This window comes from Alosa alosa, chromosome 10, assembly GCF_017589495.1.
Source record: "Alosa alosa isolate M-15738 ecotype Scorff River chromosome 10, AALO_Geno_1.1, whole genome shotgun sequence".
In the NCBI taxonomy this organism is placed as follows: Eukaryota; Metazoa; Chordata; class Actinopteri; order Clupeiformes; family Clupeidae; genus Alosa; species Alosa alosa.
The window spans coordinates 27,929,136-27,948,881 of NC_063198.1; the positions used below are offsets into that span (position 1 = coordinate 27,929,136).

A 19,746-nucleotide genomic window follows, 5' to 3' on the forward strand; every position below is an offset into this window, starting at 1 on the left:
TGTGAGCAGTGGGGTGGGTTAGCACATTTTCTACTCGGGGATTTCTCATCTCACAGCTTTGGAATTTGCAGTTCCTTTTGCTATATAAGTGCCTTTTGAAGAGGGAGAGGACCAGATTGATATTTGTCTAAACAAATACTTTGCTCATTTGCAGTTAAGTGCAATCTTTCCCTCTCTCTCTCAATTCAAAGCCATATAAACAAACAATTACTTTTTTTAGAGCAGAGATGAATCACAGCACAACAATTTATGTAGGCCCTATTATTTTAGTCAATTAATGAACAGTTTAGAAACTTTTAAAGAAGAACACTAATATATATTTAGATATCAAAGTGAAGTGAAGAAAATTCCCCAAAACTAGCATGGTTGAACTTCTTTTACATAATTCTCAATGACTAAAGAAGCATAGAACGAAGTAGGGCTAGTGGCACTGTTTCCCAGAAGAAAATAAATAAAGAGTTTACTAAATAATTAATTGTTTTATTACTTTAATTTAATAAGTCATTGGTCAAAAACTATGGAGTCGGTAGATGTGTGGCATTAGCCTGACTCATTCCATAAGCTACCCGACTCCAAGACACTCGATTACTGTAGGGAGCGTGAGAGAAAGAGAGAGAGAGAGAGAGAGAGAGAGAGAGAGAGAGAGAGGAGGGGGCTGTATCTCTTGGCATCTCTCCCCACCCCTATCTCTTTACAGGACTGCCAGCTCGTGAAGTGGTATTCCAGGAATGCGTTGAACATGGCTGCCGCGATGAAGGCACAGAAAAGCGGACTGTTGGAACTTCGTATCACTGTGGACCGTTGGATCCGTGTTCTAGCCACTTTAAGCGACGAAACACTGACTCTGACTCCTGGAGAAGTTGAAGGAGATGAAGCCACGAAATCCGCCCCGGTGCCTGCCGGGGCAGTCAACGGTGACCCGGCCAACCTTGCTTCGTCTCCGGTCCCGGAGACCATCACCAACGTAAAGCGCACGGTGCGCGTGACCAAGCAAGACGTAGGAGGTCTGGGAATCAGTATTAAAGGTAAGAAGAATGAAGTAGCCTACTCGAATGAATTAACACGCTACACTGTGAGGAGTTAACTTCAGTTGACGTCCTCACTACAAAATGGAGCATTCGTTCGGCACAACTTAGTCAAGCTCTGTTCAAAACAGTCTGTTTTGTTTTTTCTCTAATTATCGAACGATCTGTAGCCTATATCCCTGGAATACCCTGACATCTCCCGAAAATGACTATAATAGAGGAAGTTGCCCTGTTTAATCTAAGTGGGAAGCAGAAGCAGGAGCAGGAGCAGCGACGGTCGGGCAGCTCATGTCCTGAACAGAAAGTCCTCCAACAGTTTGTCTGTAATGCGATCATTTATGGACGAAATCATATTACGTTTGTTGTCAAAGCCTATTTTCTCCACAAGGCATCCGCCTGTAAAACATTAAAATGATAACTTGACTAAATTGTTAAATCGTTGTAGTCTTACTGAACTTTAAATAACTTCGCCAGAGCTTTGCTCAATGAGACAGCCATGTACAGACTGCAAGGGAGGATGGGTTTTTGTCCCCTGAGGCCATACAGACAGGTCAATAAGGAACTCATCAAGCCATACCTCACCATCTAGTTCCATGTCATGTCTCCACACATGTGTGCAGCCTGGCACACACACACACACACACACACACACACACACACACACACACACACACACGCTGAACAGATAACTCTCACACCTCCCAGTACAAACATCCTGAAAAACATAACCTATACAATACCAGACTTTTTTTGACAGAAAGAAGATTGTGTGTGTGTGTGTGTGTGTGTGTGTGTGCCAGGCTGTCTGTCTGCTCTGAGTGTATGTGTCCTCTGGTGACATTTATCCAGATAAAATAGCAATAAAATCTTGCTGTGTCTATTTTGAGAATATGATTGTACATTTCCAATTAAGCCCCTTATTGTTTGCCTCAAAGTGTTCACTCGATTACTGTAATTTAATGTCAGCCATCTCAGTGAGGTTGAACATGCAGAACCTTTTCACCATGTCCACTGTCAAGACACCCCTAGACACAGCAGTGTTTGGGACGTGTAGTTTTATGACAAGCACACCCCAATGTGAGATCTCTTTGGGTCTCGCCTCATGTTATCATGAGAAATGAGTGAGTGAGGAGTGAGAAGCGAGGGAGTTTGACCAGAGGAGCCCAGACCAGGGGGCCTGGAGTGAGCTGAAGTCGCGTGTAGACAGGGGCCGAGCGGTGACACCGCTCGCTGCAGTTAAAAGACAGCTGTGTCCCTACGTGAAACAGGAGAGCTTAAATCAACAGTGTGGGTGGTAGCAAAGTCTCGCAGGGAGAGTCGCTAGCTGCTGGGTGAGGCGTCACAGGGGTGGCAGGAGGGTGGGGGGTGGTTGGGGGTGTAGTTGACACCACCACACCAACAGCTGACCAGAAAACTACCCTGCCTGGCATAGTCATTGGCCTCAGAGGAGAGCTGTCAAATAGGGGAGTGGAGAGAAGCGAGACTGGTGATGTTTATTTTAGGGGAGCCCACCCCTTGCATGTGGGGTGACAGCAAGAGAGAGCGAGAGAAAGAGTGCGAGAGAGAGAAAGAGAGAGAGAGAGATGGTGGTGCGGTGATATTGGAACAATTTGTGAGTGGTGAATATGACCTTGTGTTGAGTCCAAAGTGCAGTTGCATGGCTACATTTGCTACAGTGTTTTCGTCTACCCTTGCCTCTCTACAAGTGCAGCTGATAGCTGTGACAGACATAATATTTATGTGCAGCAGTACCATACTGAGATCGCATAGACAGGCTGGTGGTAAAAGGGAAATCTTTTCCATCATATACAGTGCTCCACTACCTATTTCCACACAAACCCATTTCTGACATTTGTTTTGTGGTAAACAAAACAATAAATCTGTGATATGAACAATGAAATAAGATTATTTCTTTTTTGACAAAGTAACAACATAAACACCATACTGATGACAGCCAATTTAAGCATTTCAATTAACTTCCATCCATGTATAGGTCATTGAGGACATTATTTTTCCTTATCAAAAGGTCAAGAATAGTGCAGTATTTTTTTGACAACGGAGCAAATTAAATACAGTATGTCTATTAAATATGATATTGACAGCCAGCTGAAGTATTCTGTTTAACCTCCATCCACTTATTCAGCCTTGACTAGTTAATTTGTCCTTATCTCAAAGGTTAACCCTTAAAGGTGTAGGTTTTTGAACATTCTAAGTTCCGCAACAATTGAAGGTTCTAAAATTCTATGTTGAATTTAATGAACCCAGATATTCTTTAGAACGTTCATTTCTCAACATTCCCATCACACCGGTGTGACGGTACTCCTTTAAGGGTTAAGCATAGTGCAGAGATGCCAGTATGTTTGTCCAGCTGGCTGACAAGCAGCCTCCACACTACAGGATTATTCTGGCTGGGAAAGGTTGGACTAGTTCTGTTGTAAGTCACATATTAATGGTATCATCTGTGCACATGGGTGGTGGTAGCCACATCTCAATGTGTAAATCTGAGTTGAAATTTGAGGCAACACAAATAATCCCCATCATCTTTGCTATTGTGTTCAGGCACGCAGTAAGTTCCAGGGCAGCTGTCGAATATGCTGCAAACTTTGTTGCAGAAAATATTATGCTAACTTAATATTATGGTGGTGTCTCTGACTTTGTGTGGCTGTCCAGTGTACATCAGAGGACATTTAAGGAGAGCCTTGATTGATGGAGCTCTCATTTGTGAGGTCATACTATGTAGACTGATATCTAGGGAGATTACTGACGCTGTCTCTTGTGTGTTGCCTCTTGAAAGGTCAGGGGTCGGCTGTGTGCAGACCAATGCCTGCACAAAGGAGCTTATGCATAATTAGCTCACTGTAAGATCTCAGCAGCAGCACCGTAAGTTGTCTTGGAAGTCTCGGAAATGAGGTGGATTTACCTTATTCCTGGAAACATACTGTAGATGCGTATGTTGAACAGTAAAAAAGGGAGTAAGCATACATCCTCGATTGCTCCTGTCTGCCAAACAGCGTCACACTGCAATGTTTCTTGTCAAATGCTCAAGGTAACCTTTTCAAGCCTCTTTGAGTCACCAGATGTTCATTTAATACTTTTGGAGGCTTTCGGGTCTAATGAAAAGCTGTCATTTCCAATGAAAACTATTGTTGGGCTTGATGGAATAATGTTGGCTTGGCCTCTTTCAACTGCATACCACCTGGAGCCATGCAGCATTAAAGAAGATTTACGTACAGTGTGTTCATCTGGACCTCTCAGGACAGATTGGAGCTATATGAAGCAGAGATGCAGTTACAGTCCATCACAGTGCCATGGCTTAATCATGTTTTCTAAAACATAAACTATGCATAGAGTCTTCAGTGGTGTGAGTTCACAGTATGTAGCTTAATGATTCATCACTCACAGTTCTGGAGTACTTCTTTTCCAAACAAGTAAGAGTTGCACCTTTGCTCAAGAGAAGTGCACTCTATTCAGCTGATGAGAAGAACTGTAGACCTGTCTCTCTTCTTCCCTTCTTGTCAAAGGTTCGTGAGATAGTGGTGTTAAGGCAAGTTTCAGATGCCATTTGATCTGTGACTGAAGCATTGAAAGTAGCTAAAGCCTCTGCTTAGTCATCCGTTTTAATTTTAACTTGACTTATCTGCAGCCTTTGACACAGTGAACATTGACAGTTTTCCTCTCTACATTATCTGAGCTATATGGTATATGTTTGTAGTGATTATTATTATTATGTCTATGTATTTTTTGAATTAGGCCACATGACTTTACCTTTAAACAGTTAATTCTTATTGTTAATGTAATATTTATTTATGTCCTTGTAAGTCACTCACAAAAACAGCTGAATTACCAAATTCAGAACTAAAAAAGCATCTGTGACTCTAGGTCGGGCATCCAAGAGAATCAACTACTTCATCTTGATAAGGCCAATAAAGGTCACATGAGGATGATCTTTCATGTTCAATCTTCGGCCTTGATTTAAAACCTTTAGATATGTTTTACATCCTTTGTGTATGCTGGCATGCTGGCTGCTACCATTAGGAAGAGTTCAGGAAGAGTTGCACATCCCCTTGGCTCTGAGCAGGGGGCTGTGTGTGTGTGTGTGTGTGTGTGTGTGTGTGTGTGTGTGTGTCTGTGTGTGTGTGTGTGTGTACCACAAGACACTGACGTAGTGATTGAAATGCACATGACATTCAGTGTCGCACCTTCAGGTTTTATTGTGGCAGCACAGCTCAGGATTGGAAAGGCACAGCATGAATTCAAATGCCAGTCTCTTTCATGAATCACCAGCAGCAGACCAGTTGTTCAGAGACGGATTTGGAATTAATGTGATGTAATCGGCTCGTCCAGACATTTCTCTTTCGGGAGACACCCAATCTCTTGCCATTATTGACAGTATATCCCGCCAAGAGCCTCACGTGGAAGAGAGTGAATTTATCAGCTTGTTGAAGTCTGTCTTAAAGAGTTACATATGGGAATCTCTTCTCTCAGGCTGGATTTAACTACAAGATGCTTTATTTTGTGTTTGTGGGATACGTCACCTTGATTTTAAATGAATATAACTGATATAACTGATGATATTCTATCTTAGTAGTAATGTATGTTTACCCAAATAAGGAGACAATTATGGGTACACCTTACACAAATGTTGGCATCAATATTCATTTCCATATACTGTAGGTCAAATATAAAACTCCACAAAAAAAACCCTCAGATAGCAGGTGTATCAATTTACTTTTCAGTACGTGTCAGTCAAACAGATTTGTAAAAAAACAGGATGATAATATAATTGGCAATTTTGTTAATTAATGTTATTTTGTTATTTTATTTTGTTAATAATTGGAAGTTAGCTATCAAAACATATGACCATGTATTTCTAAATCAACAAAATCACCTTAAACAATACAGATTGCATTTAATTATACAATAAACATTTCAATATAGATTTCATGGCATTTCGGTCTTGCAGTTGGCACATGGGCATGGAAGGCGAGGCAAGGGAATCTAATTCTCCTGTCCCAAGAGAATAGGGTTTTCACCTTTGTTGGTGTTCATAGCCATTTGTAGTTTCTGCCAGAAGACTCTGGTGTCCTTGCCAGGCTTGGGCCAGGTGAGATAGGTGCGCTTCTTCACCAGTTTGCGCATCCTGTGATACGGAGACAGCTGGTGGGTCGGGATATCCTCCAGGAAGATCAGGATCAGCACATCGTTTTGCTCGTCGAACAGCCGGAAGCTGGCCACCTGAATCTCCCTGGAGCACCACTCGCTCCTCAGGTAGCTGCGTGTGATCACGCAGATGGTCTTGCGGCTGCTGTATATGCCGTCCACGATGTTGTCGATGATAGGCTTGCCTGGCTCAAAGTCTCGGTGGTGGAGACACAGCCTCCATCCTTGGTCGGCCTCCAGATTGGGTAGCAGTTCTCTGAGGACCCATAACTCATCCTGGGAGTTGTAGGACACAAAGGCGTCATACTGGAAGCCTTGCTGGTGCTGCCTCTGCCGTTTCTTGCTGTCGTAGAGGAAAGCTAAGAAAAGGTAGTAGGCGTAGACCAGCTGCCATCGCAAAAAGTTGTAAAAGAAGGAGACCAACATTGTTAGAGTCACCAGGGAGAAGCTGCTGAGGAAGTAAATGAATTCAAAGGTCTCGTTGCAGGAGTCTACGTTGAACTGTTCCAGAGGTTGGCCTTTCAGGCCTGATGGATAGCTACATTTGTACTTATTCAAGTATACCACTTGAGTGTAGTTGTCATTTTTGGCCCAATCCAAGAACCATGCATTGCTACAGTCACAAACAAATGGATTTTTTTGTAGGTCAAGGTAGGTCAGTTGAGGAAGAGACTTGGCTAAAGTCTGGTTAATTCCCTGTAGCTGATTATCAGAGGCTTTAAGAACTGTGAGCTGAGACAGGTTTGCACCAAGTAGAAAGTCTAATGACGGAAGATGGTTTTGTGTTATATAGAGTTCAGATAATCCAGGGATTGGATGAAACATCTTTGGAGATAAAGAATTTTCGTTTGAGAACTTGTTCTTGCTGAGGTCCAGGAACGTAAGGTTGGGAGTGTGATTGAAAGTGTCAGGATGCACACGTTGAAGGTTGAGATTTTCTCCATAAATATGAGATAATAAATTCAGGCCTTGTAGCAGATTTGAAGGCAGGTTTTGAATGCTCTGACTATTCATATACAGTGTTTTTAGTGACTTTAATGTTGTGAATGGTGGGTATATAAGTTTCTTGCTACTAAATGATATTACATTGCTAGCCAAATCCAAGACTTCTAGGTTTGGCATACCAAGAAACAAGCCTTGATGTTCCAGTGTTTTTTTTGATATCTTGTTTAATGTCAAGAAAAGACTTTTTAAACTTTTCAATCCTGTGAAAGCATTTGTAGCAATACTATAAATCTGATTATCAGTAAGAATCAAGTCTTTAAGAGAATGTAGCCCTTTGAAAACCCCTTGGGTGAGGCGACTTATCTTATTTCCTTGTAAATCCAGCACTTTCAAGTTTGGTAGATTGTTGTTAAAAATGTTTTCAAGGCTTAAAAGTTTATTTGAAGCCAGTAATAACACTTCCAATTTGGTAAGTTTATTGAAAGTGCAAGGTTTTATCTCTATGATATAGTTGTGGTAAAGGTATAACCGAGTTATATTGCTGAAGTCAAAACAGGCCAGATGGCTTATCCTGTTATACGACATATCAAGTAGTTTCAAATTAGGTAGAACATTTGTAATATTGTTCAATACAGTAATTAGATTATCCTGCACGTGTAGAACTTGCAGTTGATTTAGACCTTCAAATGCGAATGAAGAGATGTTAGCTATGTTATTGTGGGCAAATTGTATTTCCTGCAATTGGTGGCATGATTTAAACAAGTGGTCACTTAATGAGGGGATCTTAATGTGTTTTAAAGATAGCGATTTTTGCACATGAATGCAGATCTTTTGTAAAAATTGTTCAAAGTGTTGTGTGCTAAAGGGATTAATTTGGAGTGTCTTTAGGGAGGAATTGAAAGATTGTATGATTTTTATCATCCCCTCAGATGTTTCAGGTCCACCCACATTGAGTGTCTCTGTGGAGTTCAAAAAACTTTGGTTCTGAACTATCCATTGGAAAGGTCTCTTGCGCCGACCACAATTGATGAGGTTGAGGTAATTGAGGTTTGGAAGGATGTTGTTTGTAATCTGAAATATCTTTAATGGATTTGAAGATAAATCAAGCCTCTGTATTTGCAAAGGTGTTGTCGACAGGTTATGAGACACAAAACCCCAGAACTTGTTTTGTCCAATGAATAACTCCAATAAATTCGGCAAGTGAAATATGGACTTGACTTGCTCAAGGTGTCTGAGTTGATTTCTTCTCAGATGTACACTTGTCAAATTTAAAAGGGAAACAAAAGCAGAGTACTCAATGTACTCAATTTGATTGTCATCTAGCCGTAGCACTGAGAGGCTAAATAGTCCCTGTAGCCAGCCTCTGGTCACATTTGTCAACTTGTTGGTATCCAAGCTGAGCCTTTCCAGGTCAATGAGGTCCTTGAAAGCGCCATCCTCTATCATTGATATTTCGTTTTTTGACATGTTAATATTTCTCAAGTTTGAGAGATTTCTGAAATCTCCCACCGTTACGTTTGAGATTCTATTGTAAGAAATATCCAGTGCCTCTGAATGGATGGGTATTGGTGATGGGACCTTTGCTAATTCCATAAGACTGCATGACACGTTCAGATGGTCTGTGCCATTGAGATATGTATACAGAATGCAGTTCCTGAGAGAGAACTGTTCTGAGAGCATACTGAGAAGGCAATTAAGAAAGAGCTGAAGTAGCAACATGTTTATAGTAGCCATATGTCTTCTCCTCATTTTGACACTTCAGTAGCCTAATTTGCTCCCGATTTCAGAGGATTGTCATAACCTGAAAAAATGTAAAAACAGTGAATGAATTCAAGAATTATTCTTAAATGCAAAATTATTTTGTATGTCAAATTAAGTTGAACATAATGCAGGAATCAATTTCTGATGTCATAACTTGTCAGAATGTAATCTTCAATATTCTTACCCACAGTTTCTCACGTTCCTATATAATGTTTCATACTCTATAGAAGGTTTGTCTGAAGGTTGGTCAATCTCTATATTGCTCACAATTGCCTACTAGTATGCTGATCAGATGTCTTAGTTCAGTACCACACTAGGATTATGAAATCATGCATTATTGCAGAATTAGCACTGATTGGAAATTATACAAAAGTAATTAACAGCACATACCCTGAGTGTCACTGCCTTCAAATGCAGCATAAAAGGAACTGAAAAGAGTTTTGCAGTCAGATTTCACAATCACGCCTCTCAGAGGCTGCCTTTGAGAAAGGAAATGAAACAACCAATTTATTTATTTATTTGTTTGTTTTTTGTCCTGAAATAGAAAGGCTTCAAATTTCAACCACTAATGTTATGTTAAATTAGTCAGTGTAACCTGACTGAAAGAGAGTGTTTCTAAAACAGTATGCGCAGAACTTGTCAAAAGAGATGCTACCATGCTCTTGAATTGGGCTCCTGGCATGTTCAGAAAGAGCATTTCTAGCCATACCCAGGTCTGATGATGTATAACAATGTATCAGGCATCTGTCCTTGATGGGCTCAGTAGTCTAGCCTAGATACTGAAAATGCAAAGAAATATTACCGGTAAATATATCACATCACACTACTTCAAAATGTCCAAATGTTCATGGTAATGAAAAACCTGCCAGACTACTGGACTGATGACTCATGTCCAGATTAGACCATCATTAAATGTGTTTGAGATTGCTTAGATTGTGACAAGCAATAAAGGAACACTATTATACCATATGTGTGAGCTGTTTGCAAGAACAAAGTGAGATTTCTTCAAAAGGACACACAAAAGACAGTTGACTTTAATCAAGGTCAAGGGACAAGGGTGGTCACAGTTTGGCCCTCCTGACATCAGTCTCAGACTATAGAAGTAAGGGATAAGGGATTTGTGATCTCAAATCACTCATATAGGGAGCAGATCCTCAGGGGTTATGAACAGGGGTGAATCTAAACCACTTACTAAGACGTGCATCCTTGATAGAGCTCTTGAATAATTGTACTTAACGGTCTAATGTTTGTGACAGTTGTAAATTGGATACCATATTTGGTGCTTTAAGTGCTTCTACAGCTCCTTTACTGGTTGGATGTCAATCATACACTGTTGTTGCCATCCCACATTCATTTTTTTTTCCATATAACTGGAATGGTTCTTTCTGCACAGGCGGGAAGGAGAACAAAATGCCCATCCTCATATCGAAAATCTTCAAAGGCCTAGCCGCAGACCAGACGGAGGCTTTGTACGTCGGGGACGCCATCTTGTCTGTGAATGGGAACGACCTGAGGGAGGCCACTCATGATGAAGCTGTGCAGGCCCTGAAGAAGACAGGCAAGGAGGTCATCCTGGAGGGTAAGTCAGGAGCAGCTTTCATTCCTACCATGAAGAGGCACATACGAGGCTGCAGGTTAAAGGGGAACTAAGCAGTTTGTTTTTAGCTTAATTTACCTTAACTGAACAGCTCTGCAGAGAAACCTGCAAGCAAAAAGTGAGAAAACAGCAAGGAAATTGCCAAAACTGCATAGTTTCTCTGTAACTGCAGAGTTTGGTGCTGGTTGTGCTACGTCAGCCACCATTTACGATTTCTAACGAAACAAAGCAACTTCTTTAGTGGTGATTTTTTTTGACTTCACAGGCTTGAAAGTTGAAAGTTCCCATTCACCATCCCACAAATATCTATTTCCTGTTTCATGTCATATAATGCCATGCACTTCCTATTTCATGTCACATCTGTATTATGAACAGTAAAGCGTTAGTTTCCCTTCCCTTCCCTCTGTGACCTTGTGTCCTTGTATGGTGACGGCCTCCGTGCTGAGTGATTGAGTTTTTTTCATTTCAGCATGGCCAAAGCGGGCCAGCCATCACTACATCATCAGTTGTATTAAATTACAAACCGTCATTCTTCCAATAGGCTGTAAGCTTAGCCGCAATGTGCTAACAATGAGTGCAAGCACGTTCTCTATGTAGGTACATACACATTTCCCACACAGCAGTGTCTCTAGTCTGCTAATGTGCTCCCTGGCTCAACTACGTTTCCAGTTCTGTGTGTGTAGCGTGTCACCCATGCCTTTCTGCCTGGAACTAGAGGCAGGTCAGCCTGTGCTTCCATTGTGGCCATTGGGAGTATACCGTAAATGGTAATGCAACTCCTTTGAGGTTGCTGGTATTTGGAGCGTGTGCAAACATCCCCCCCAAAAGTTGTACAGGTTCCAGTGCTTACGAGTTACGATGGAACACTGTGACAAAAAAGTGGAAGACCTTGGATTGTAGAGAAGCACATTGATTGATTCCCATAAATCAGTGGATTTGAAATCAAAGGAATATTTGGCATGCGTACTCAACACTTTCAAGCACAAACAAGCATACATGATGAATAAGGTTTATGAGAAGAGGTCTGCATACAGCTGACTTAGCAGAGTGTAGGAGTGTCTGAGTAATACTCTAGGACTCTATACACTAAGCGTAATACATACATTACCACAAGCTCTTTGCACAAGCACTAAAATGTTATTGTGTCTAGCAGTAGGCTACACTCTTCAGAATACCAGAGAGGGAGAGAGTATTTGAGAAGTTAACATGTGTGTGGCTATAAGCTCAGTTTCCAGTGAGTTTCCAATTTATGGAGCCAAGTATTAACAGGAAAAGTACTGGACACCACCCTGTGCTGCCCAACCCTAACTCAAATTTTCCGACATAATATTTTTAAGCCCTGCATAGTCAGAGAAAATGTGGGATATGGCTTTGGTTCGTGTGTGTGTGTGTGTGTGTGTGTGTGTGTGTGTGTGTGTGTGTGTGTGTGTGTGTGTGTGTGTGTGTGTGTGTTTTTGTGTGCGTGTGTGTGTGTGTGTGTGTGTGTGTGTGTGTGTGTGTGTGTGTGTGTGTGTCATCATGTGCAGTCATCTTCAATGCATGCACAACCTAACGTACACCATGTGTGACTGTCAGTACTCAGTTCTATCACTTAAAACCTCCACATTAGAAGTATCATTATATCATCATAGCATAGGCACTGAAACATTGGCAAATTCTGAGGCATTCCATTGTATTATTTCATATGACTGTGTGGTAGAAGTTTTGGATTACTAACAAATCTTATTACATAGAAGTGATTAACAATACATTTTCATACATTATGTGTATGCTTTTCTATACATTCAATACAGTGCAACAACTTTGCTTTGTCTGTCATTTGCTCTCTCCGTGTCATGACTTTCTAATAAAGGTCATGCAACCCCTTTTGTCACGAGTTAAGGGTTTTCTGCCTGAGGCAGTAATATTAGGAATATTAGGAACATCCTGACAGGAAATGGACTATGGCAAGAAAATGCTGAAGGATGTATATGTATTGTATTGACCAATTATCTTACTTACTTGGAGTAGCCACATGTCTTGAGTATGGCGTATGGGTCACATGCTATGTCCAAGAAGTGTACATGTATTGTTGTATTTCTGCATGTATGGGGAGTTTTGGAAAAGACCATTGTACTCATGTGATTTGTATTACCACGATGTATCTAACATGTATAAGATGGGGCCTCGCCCTAGAGAACTTTGAGTAGTGTTACTGGAACGTGCTGTTGCCAGTGAACTGCTCCCGGTATCGTGAATAAACCTGCAGTGTTTTCTCACACCTGAGTGTGCCTGGAGATTTTTGACCACAACTGCATTATACACAGAAGTAGTGTGTCTTCAGAAAGTATAAGTTATACCATGTACTGCGTGTATTTTATTAGTATTAATTATTGTATTAATCCAGATCTCCTGAGTTGAGTTGTGCTAATTGGAATCATCTTATTTAGTGATTGACTGGAACACATACGGTATGTGGTAGGAGTTTTTATTTTTATTTTTATTTTTTAGAAACTGTCATTGATCCCAAGGGAACGTAAGTTCTTTTAAGAAGTAAGTTCTTTTAAGGGGCAGCCGTGGCCTACTGGTTAGCGCTTCGAACTTGTAGCCGTAGGGTTGCCGGTTTGAACCCTGACCAGTAGGCACAGCTGAAGTGCCCTTGAGCAAGGCACCTAACCCCTCACTGCTCCCCGAGTGCCGCTGTTGTTGCAGGCAGCTCACTGCGCCGGGATTAGTGTGTGCTTCACCTCACTGTGTTCAATGTGTGCTGAGTGTGTTTCACTAATTCACGGATTGGAATAAATGCAGAGACCATACTTATATACTTACTTACATATATAATGAGAAAAAGAAACCTTACTTTCTCAAGCCAGGTTACCCACCTCAGTATGCAGTGCACTGTGTATGCCATGGCTCAGTATGCAGTGCACTGTGTATGCCATGGCTCAGTATGCAGTGCACTGTGTATGCCATGGCTTTTCCCACCCTTCTCTTTCCTAAACTCTACACTGGGGAAAGTTAGGTGGCTGAATGGAATTGAAGTGGAATTGAAACTGGTAACTGAAACCAACACAGGCAATTTCACTTCATCTACCTGACTGAAGAGTTGTGCTAATCCACAGGTCTGACATGAGTAGTTTTATCATAGCCCAGCCGTTGGAAGTGCATTGCACTCCTCTCGTTTTTCCCCATGACAGGGTATTTTTATGACTTTGTGTTTGTTCCATCCCCCACTGTGTATGGCTAACGTGACGGAGTGGACGCGGGGCCCCAGGCTAGCGTGAGCCGGCGGGAGTGTGGCGGTGTGTGTGCGTATGTGCGTTAGTGTGTGTGTGTGTGAGTGAGTGAGTGATGGAGGGGGAGATGGGGGTCTCAGCGGCGAGCAAGTAGTTTATATGATTAGTGCTGGATCTACAGTGTGGAGTCAGCACTTCCAGCGTGAGCTTTTCTCACAGCTAATGGGGCACTGGGGGGTTCAAGGAAGGGGAGAGAGGGAGAGAGGTTGAGAAACTGAAGTGGAAGAGGGGGAGTGAATGAGCTAGAGGGGGAGAGAAAGAGGGAGAGAGAGAGAGAGAGAGAGAGAGAGAGAGGTTGAGAAACTGAAGTGGAAGAGGGAGAGAGGGAGTCAACGAGCTAGAGGGGGAGAGAGGGAGGGGGAGAGAAAGAGAGGGAGAGAGAGAGAGGGGAGAGAGGTTGAGAAGAGGGAGAAAGGGAGTGCTAGAGCTAGAGGGGGAGAGAGGGAGGGGGAGAGAGGGAGGGAAAGAGATGGAGGGAATATGGAGGGCCTGTCATGAGAGGAGAGCGGATGGTTGGATCGCAGTGGGGAGGTGGGGAGATGGGCGCTGGGATTTGGGCTGCGTGAAATTCTTTGCTCTCCTTCCCAGCGCTTCCCATCGAACGAGGGTGAGAAAACCGGAATGCAGTGTGGACAGGCACGCACGCACACACACACACACACACACACACACGCACACACACACACACACACACACACATACACACACACACGCACGGACACACACACGACACACACACACACACACACACGCACACACACGCACACACACACACACACACAGGATCTACAGTTTGTTTGGGTAATTGAGCTTCCTTAGTGCTAGCTCAGTCCCATTTGTGCTAGTGCTCCACCCTCTCAACTATGCTCCAATTCACTCATTATCAGCACCCTAACATCACTCATACATACACAAACAACACACACACACACACACACACACATCCACACGTAAAACAGACACACAAGGCTCTGTCTCAATTGGTGTACTTTCGTCAGTACACTTTCGTGTAGCACCCTATGTGCACTGTGTGCTTACTGGCGGAGTGCACAAATTTGAACAGAATAGTATTGCCTCATATCAAACACTAACTCCGTGCACTTCACGGAAATGACGAACGCAACATTTAAATATAACTTTATTGGTATCCTCAATTCGACAGTGACATGGTCATACTGTGTCAAGACATGAACCGTTTATGTTATAACTTGCTTTTGCTTGGCGAAAAGTGTCCAGCGTTCCACACTCAGCTTTTTGACCGTTATGAGTGCACCATCCGGGGCCTTGCAGCGCCCTTCGTGTCGTTAGAATTTTCATTGTGAACACCCTCATGCACTCAAATTAGGTATTGTTAGTGCAGAAGTACGCAATTTCAGACACACACACACACACACCAAAACACAGAAAACACACACACACACACACACACACACACACACACACACACACACACACACATACTCTCTCTCTCTCTCACACACACACACACACACACACCCACAAACACATACTAAGACATACTACTCTCACACACACATCCACGCGTAAAACACAAAGTTGCCCTCGTACCCCGACTCCATCTCAGGACATTGGGTCATCAAGGTGTTTTACCGTAACGGTTTCCCCTGGCCATCCTCCAGCAGTAGGCAAGCATGATAAGCTGACTGAGTCTCTGATTCAGGTCAGCCTACAGACGGACCACTCACACACAAGAGCTAATCATCCTAATCACCCTAATGTTACGCATTGTCCACTGCCAATCACATCCATTCTCTCTCGTCTCTCTTGTCTCTCTCTCATGCACACATACAGACACACCCACACACACACAAACACACACACATGAAAGCATGTCAGCAGACATAATACATTGGTTTCCACCTTCATATTCACAAGTCTTGCTGTCACAGAGACACTGCAGATTCACAGAACTATGTGTGTGTGTGGCTTGTGTGTGATACTTTAGGGCTGTGCACAGTGGTGGCATAATGATTTACATAATCTTCATCTTCAACTGTTTAGAACAGCAGTGGGGTGTACTACGAATCTCGATTAGTGGGTTAGCGAGGTATGTTGCGCTCAAAGCCAGGCTATGCTGTGACACGAAAGTGGATCTGTTTTAGTGTTGCTATATCACCATGGTATCTCATGCTGTCAACCAAACCTGGTCGAGAGGAGGTTATGTGCTAAGTTATAGCTCAAATCGTGTAATCTACCGCACACAGACCAATCAATTGTCTTAAAAACAAAGTTATCTCACGTGTAGGATTCTGTCATATATCTTACAGGTGGAGCTCCGCCTCTACTAACATTTTGGATCTCGAATGCGCTTTAATAGTGCTGTGCGTGCAAATATCCCACTATGGACGTGCATACCATACAACAACTGATGACAATGGATTTATTTGATGTTATAGATTAGACACAAAAAATGACCGCAGTGTAGATTAAGCTATCGGCTCATGAATGAGGAAGTAATTGTTTTAAATAGAGGCGGTCTTGTCGTCTCCCGTTACGATTGGCCAAAGTCATCCCAACACGAAGCAGCGATAGATCTGAGCTGAAAGCCTAGTTTGACAAATATATCACATAACTGCAATCGTAGTATCTTAGCATTATACCCTGAGTCAAGGCTTTGTCAAGCCTCGATATGTCTACATAGCCTAGATATGTCTAACATGCTTCGTAGTATACCCCACAGAAGTCATCTCACTTGTTTACACTCTTTTCAAAACATTTGGCATAGTAGCTCCAAATTCCAAAGACTCCAAACTCTGTTGAAACATCTACTCACAGCTATCAGCTATTGCTTGCATAATTATGAATATCTAATGTCTCTGTGTGAAACTCCTTTGCACAATTCTTCAATCAGCAATCACACCTTAGTTATAAAAGATACCACCTTTGTTTGCTATGTGTGTGTGTTTTAGTTTCCAGGATGTGGTTTCCCTGTCTGGGAGGCATATGTGCACATATATGAGGCATATCTGCGAGGCGTACAGTATATGCGCAGCAGCAAGAATGTGGATGCCGGCGTCCTTGACACGACTGATGTCCTCGGGACAAACGAAAGTGGCGGCTAAACAATAGCACCTCTGTTAGTGGATGTTTTTCATTTCCACAGAAAAGCTAGGGAGTGGAGGAGTGCATGTGGGGTGAGGGGTGTGTGTGTGTGTGTGTGTGTGTGTGTGTCTGTGTGCGTGTGTTTGTATGTTTGTGTATGTGTGTGTGTGTGTGCATGTGGGGTGAGTGTGTGTGTGTGTGTGTGTGTCTGTGTGCGTGTGTTTGTATGTGTGTGTATGTGTGTGCATGTGGGGTGAGGTGTGTGTGTGTGTGTGTGTGTGTGTGTGTGTGTGTGTGTGTGTGTGTGTGTGTGTGTGTGTTGGGGGGGCGGTGTTTTGGGGTGTAGTAGCTGCTAGGACATCCCAGTGAAAATAAAAAAGCCAGCCTGGGGGCATCCTCGCTGTTCATCCCTCTTTAAAGGCGGCGAGCCGCACTCAGAACGCGCCACAACAGTGCGGTGATCGCCCCACTGCTCGTCTCCACACCTCTCTGCTCCGCTCCGCTCATCTTCTCGCGGCCGCTGTTCTAGCACATTCCAGCCACAGGGCTTATTGAGTCTCCCACTTTTTGAGTGTTGCCATATTGTTTTGACAACTCAAAGTAAACAGGCATGGCCAAGCGTGTTTGAGGACCACAGGTTTGTGTGAAACCTGAGCGTAGGAGTGTGAGTAGGCGTATGTGTGTAGTAGTAGTAGTAGTAGTAATGAATGCAGCACTGTATATTGAGCCTACTTGACTTGTTTTGCGGTTGGGTAATGCTAAGTTGTCTGTCGTGGTGGGGAGCCAGAAGGGCTCTTTATGCGTTCAGCTGCTGTCAACTGTGGAGGCAGGTGGGGGAAAGTCTGTTCACTCTCTCTCTCTCTCTCTCTCTCTCCCTTTCTCTCTCTCACACACACACACGTACACACACGCACACGGACGCCGCATCGCCCATGCCTGCCGCCGCGCCGCGACGCATACGCACACACACACACACTCTTCAGGCCATGTAAAGTTAACCTTAGTCAGCATATCATCATTCTGGCTGATAAGACCAGCTCACAGATAAAAACACACTGCAGCTAAAAGTTCAGTTTTACAGGTAGAGCCTCTGAGCTCTGCCTGCTTGTTCAGCCCCACTGAACTGCCTCAATCTGCAAGATTACTTTAATGAGCTCTTTTGCTTTTACTTTACTTCATGGCAAGCAATCATATTTGAAAGCTTTTTTTTTTGTATGTGATTGAAGGGTATGTGATTGAAGGGTTTTTTGAACATTGTACTGCATGTGTCCCGAAACCTCTGGCTGGGCGCCATGCATCGAATGAAATGGGTTTTGATGACGATGATGAGAAGTATATCTTATGTTCCGGTTCCGGTTCTGGCGCCAACGAGAGTGGCAGCATGTCGAGGTAGCTCCGTGTCTTTGTGTTTTTCTTGAATTTCCCCTTGGGGATCAATAAAGTATCTATCTATCTATCTATCTATCTATCTATCTATCTATCTATCTATCTATCTATGTCCCTCTCTTAATCATTCTCACCCTCTGATGCAAATTGATGAAAAATGCTAAAAAAACACAATGCTCATTCTGACTGACTGAGTATGAAAAGGTCATATTTACTTCAATATTTCCATGTTCAAGTGTGTACACAACTTTCAATGCATGAATATATGTGGAGTATTTCAGTTTAATGATAGAGATGAAATACTGGATTAAGAATGAATGTGTTAAAATGGTATTCACTTTTGAGAAAGTAAGGACCTCTTGTACACTTATGTCAACCACCAAGAAAGGTCGTAACATGCAAATATTGGCATTTGAAATCGTGTGCGTGTAGGTGTGAAGAGGGAATATTTTTTGGAGGTGTTTTTCTAGAATTTTCTACATTTGTGTATGTAAAAGGGAGAGGTGTGTGGTCTTGATGTGTGGTGCTGGCGGGGTGTAAGTGGTGTGCATGTGTGTGTGTGTGTGTGTGTTGGAGGGGGGGACATTTTGCAGGGGAGGTTGAGGGACATTCCAGTGCTAATGGAGCTTTCAGCAGAGAACAGCATGCTTCAGGAGTCACAGTGTAGCCAGTGAGACACATTCCAGCCGCTCCCACGACAACCAGGAGGTGGGGGTTGGGGGTGTGGTGAGGGGGGCACAGCCATAGGCCACAGTTGTCTTGGACCTGGCAACCAGGCTCTGGTTGTTTGCCCAATGAGGCGGCGGGACTAACAACCTGCTGCTATGCCAACCGAAAGCAGGCTTCTCAGACCAAGTGTATGACATCAACACGGCCTCACTGGAGATGGGCAGCATGCCTTGCTTATGCTCTCTCTCTCTCTCTCTCTCTCTCTCTCTCTCTCTCACTCACTTTCTCTCTCTCTCACTTTATCTCTCTCTCTCTCTCTCTCTCTTCAGTCTAAGTGGGAAACAGGGAATTGGGAATTGGGAAATAGACCTATTGAGGATGAGAGATAAAGCTTTACTGAACACAACACACACACACACACACACACACACACACACACACTCTCTCTCTCTCTCTGTAATATAGAACATTTACATTTAACATTTAGTCATTTCCTGAGTCATTCCCTTGCTGGGACACACAACACAAGGTAATTGCTATAGCCAGGAATAATTTTTGCATGGCATTTGTATTAATGTTAACATTTACAGTTGTTAAAAAGAAAAGTGCCAGTGAGAGAGTATGTGTGTGTGTGTGTGCGTGTGCCTGTGCGTGTTTGTGTGTGAATGTGAATGTGTTTGGGTGTGTGTGTGTGTGTGTGTGTGTGTGTGTGTGTGTGTGTGTTTGTGTGTGTGTGTGTGTGTGTGTGTGTGTGTGTGTGTGTGTGTGTGTGTGTGTGTGTGTGTGTGTGTGTGTGTGTGTGTGTGTGTGTGTGTGTGTGTGTGTGTGCGTGTGCTTTTGTGTGTGAGCTGAGCTGCTTTTTCCA

At 43.0% G+C, this 19,746-nt stretch overlaps 2 protein-coding genes across 2 annotated transcripts in view; one reads left to right on the forward strand and one right to left on the reverse strand.

Annotated features, from left to right (window-relative positions):
* Positions 1-630: 630 nt before the first annotated feature.
* Positions 631-19,746, forward strand: part of snta1 (syntrophin, alpha 1) — a 30,262-nt gene continuing 11,146 nt past the window's right edge. The window contains exons 1-2 of the mRNA XM_048254656.1: positions 631-1,025; positions 10,285-10,470. Coding sequence (XP_048110613.1) covers positions 740-1,025; positions 10,285-10,470 — 472 coding nt within the window. The 5' untranslated portion in view covers positions 631-739. The remainder of the gene's footprint in view (positions 1,026-10,284; positions 10,471-19,746) is intronic.
* tlr22 (toll-like receptor 22) lies at positions 5,608-8,723 on the reverse strand. Its single transcript, XM_048254360.1, has one exon. It carries the CDS (start codon positions 8,721-8,723, stop codon positions 6,024-6,026), a length of 2,700 nt encoding a protein of 899 aa, XP_048110317.1. The 3' UTR covers positions 5,608-6,023.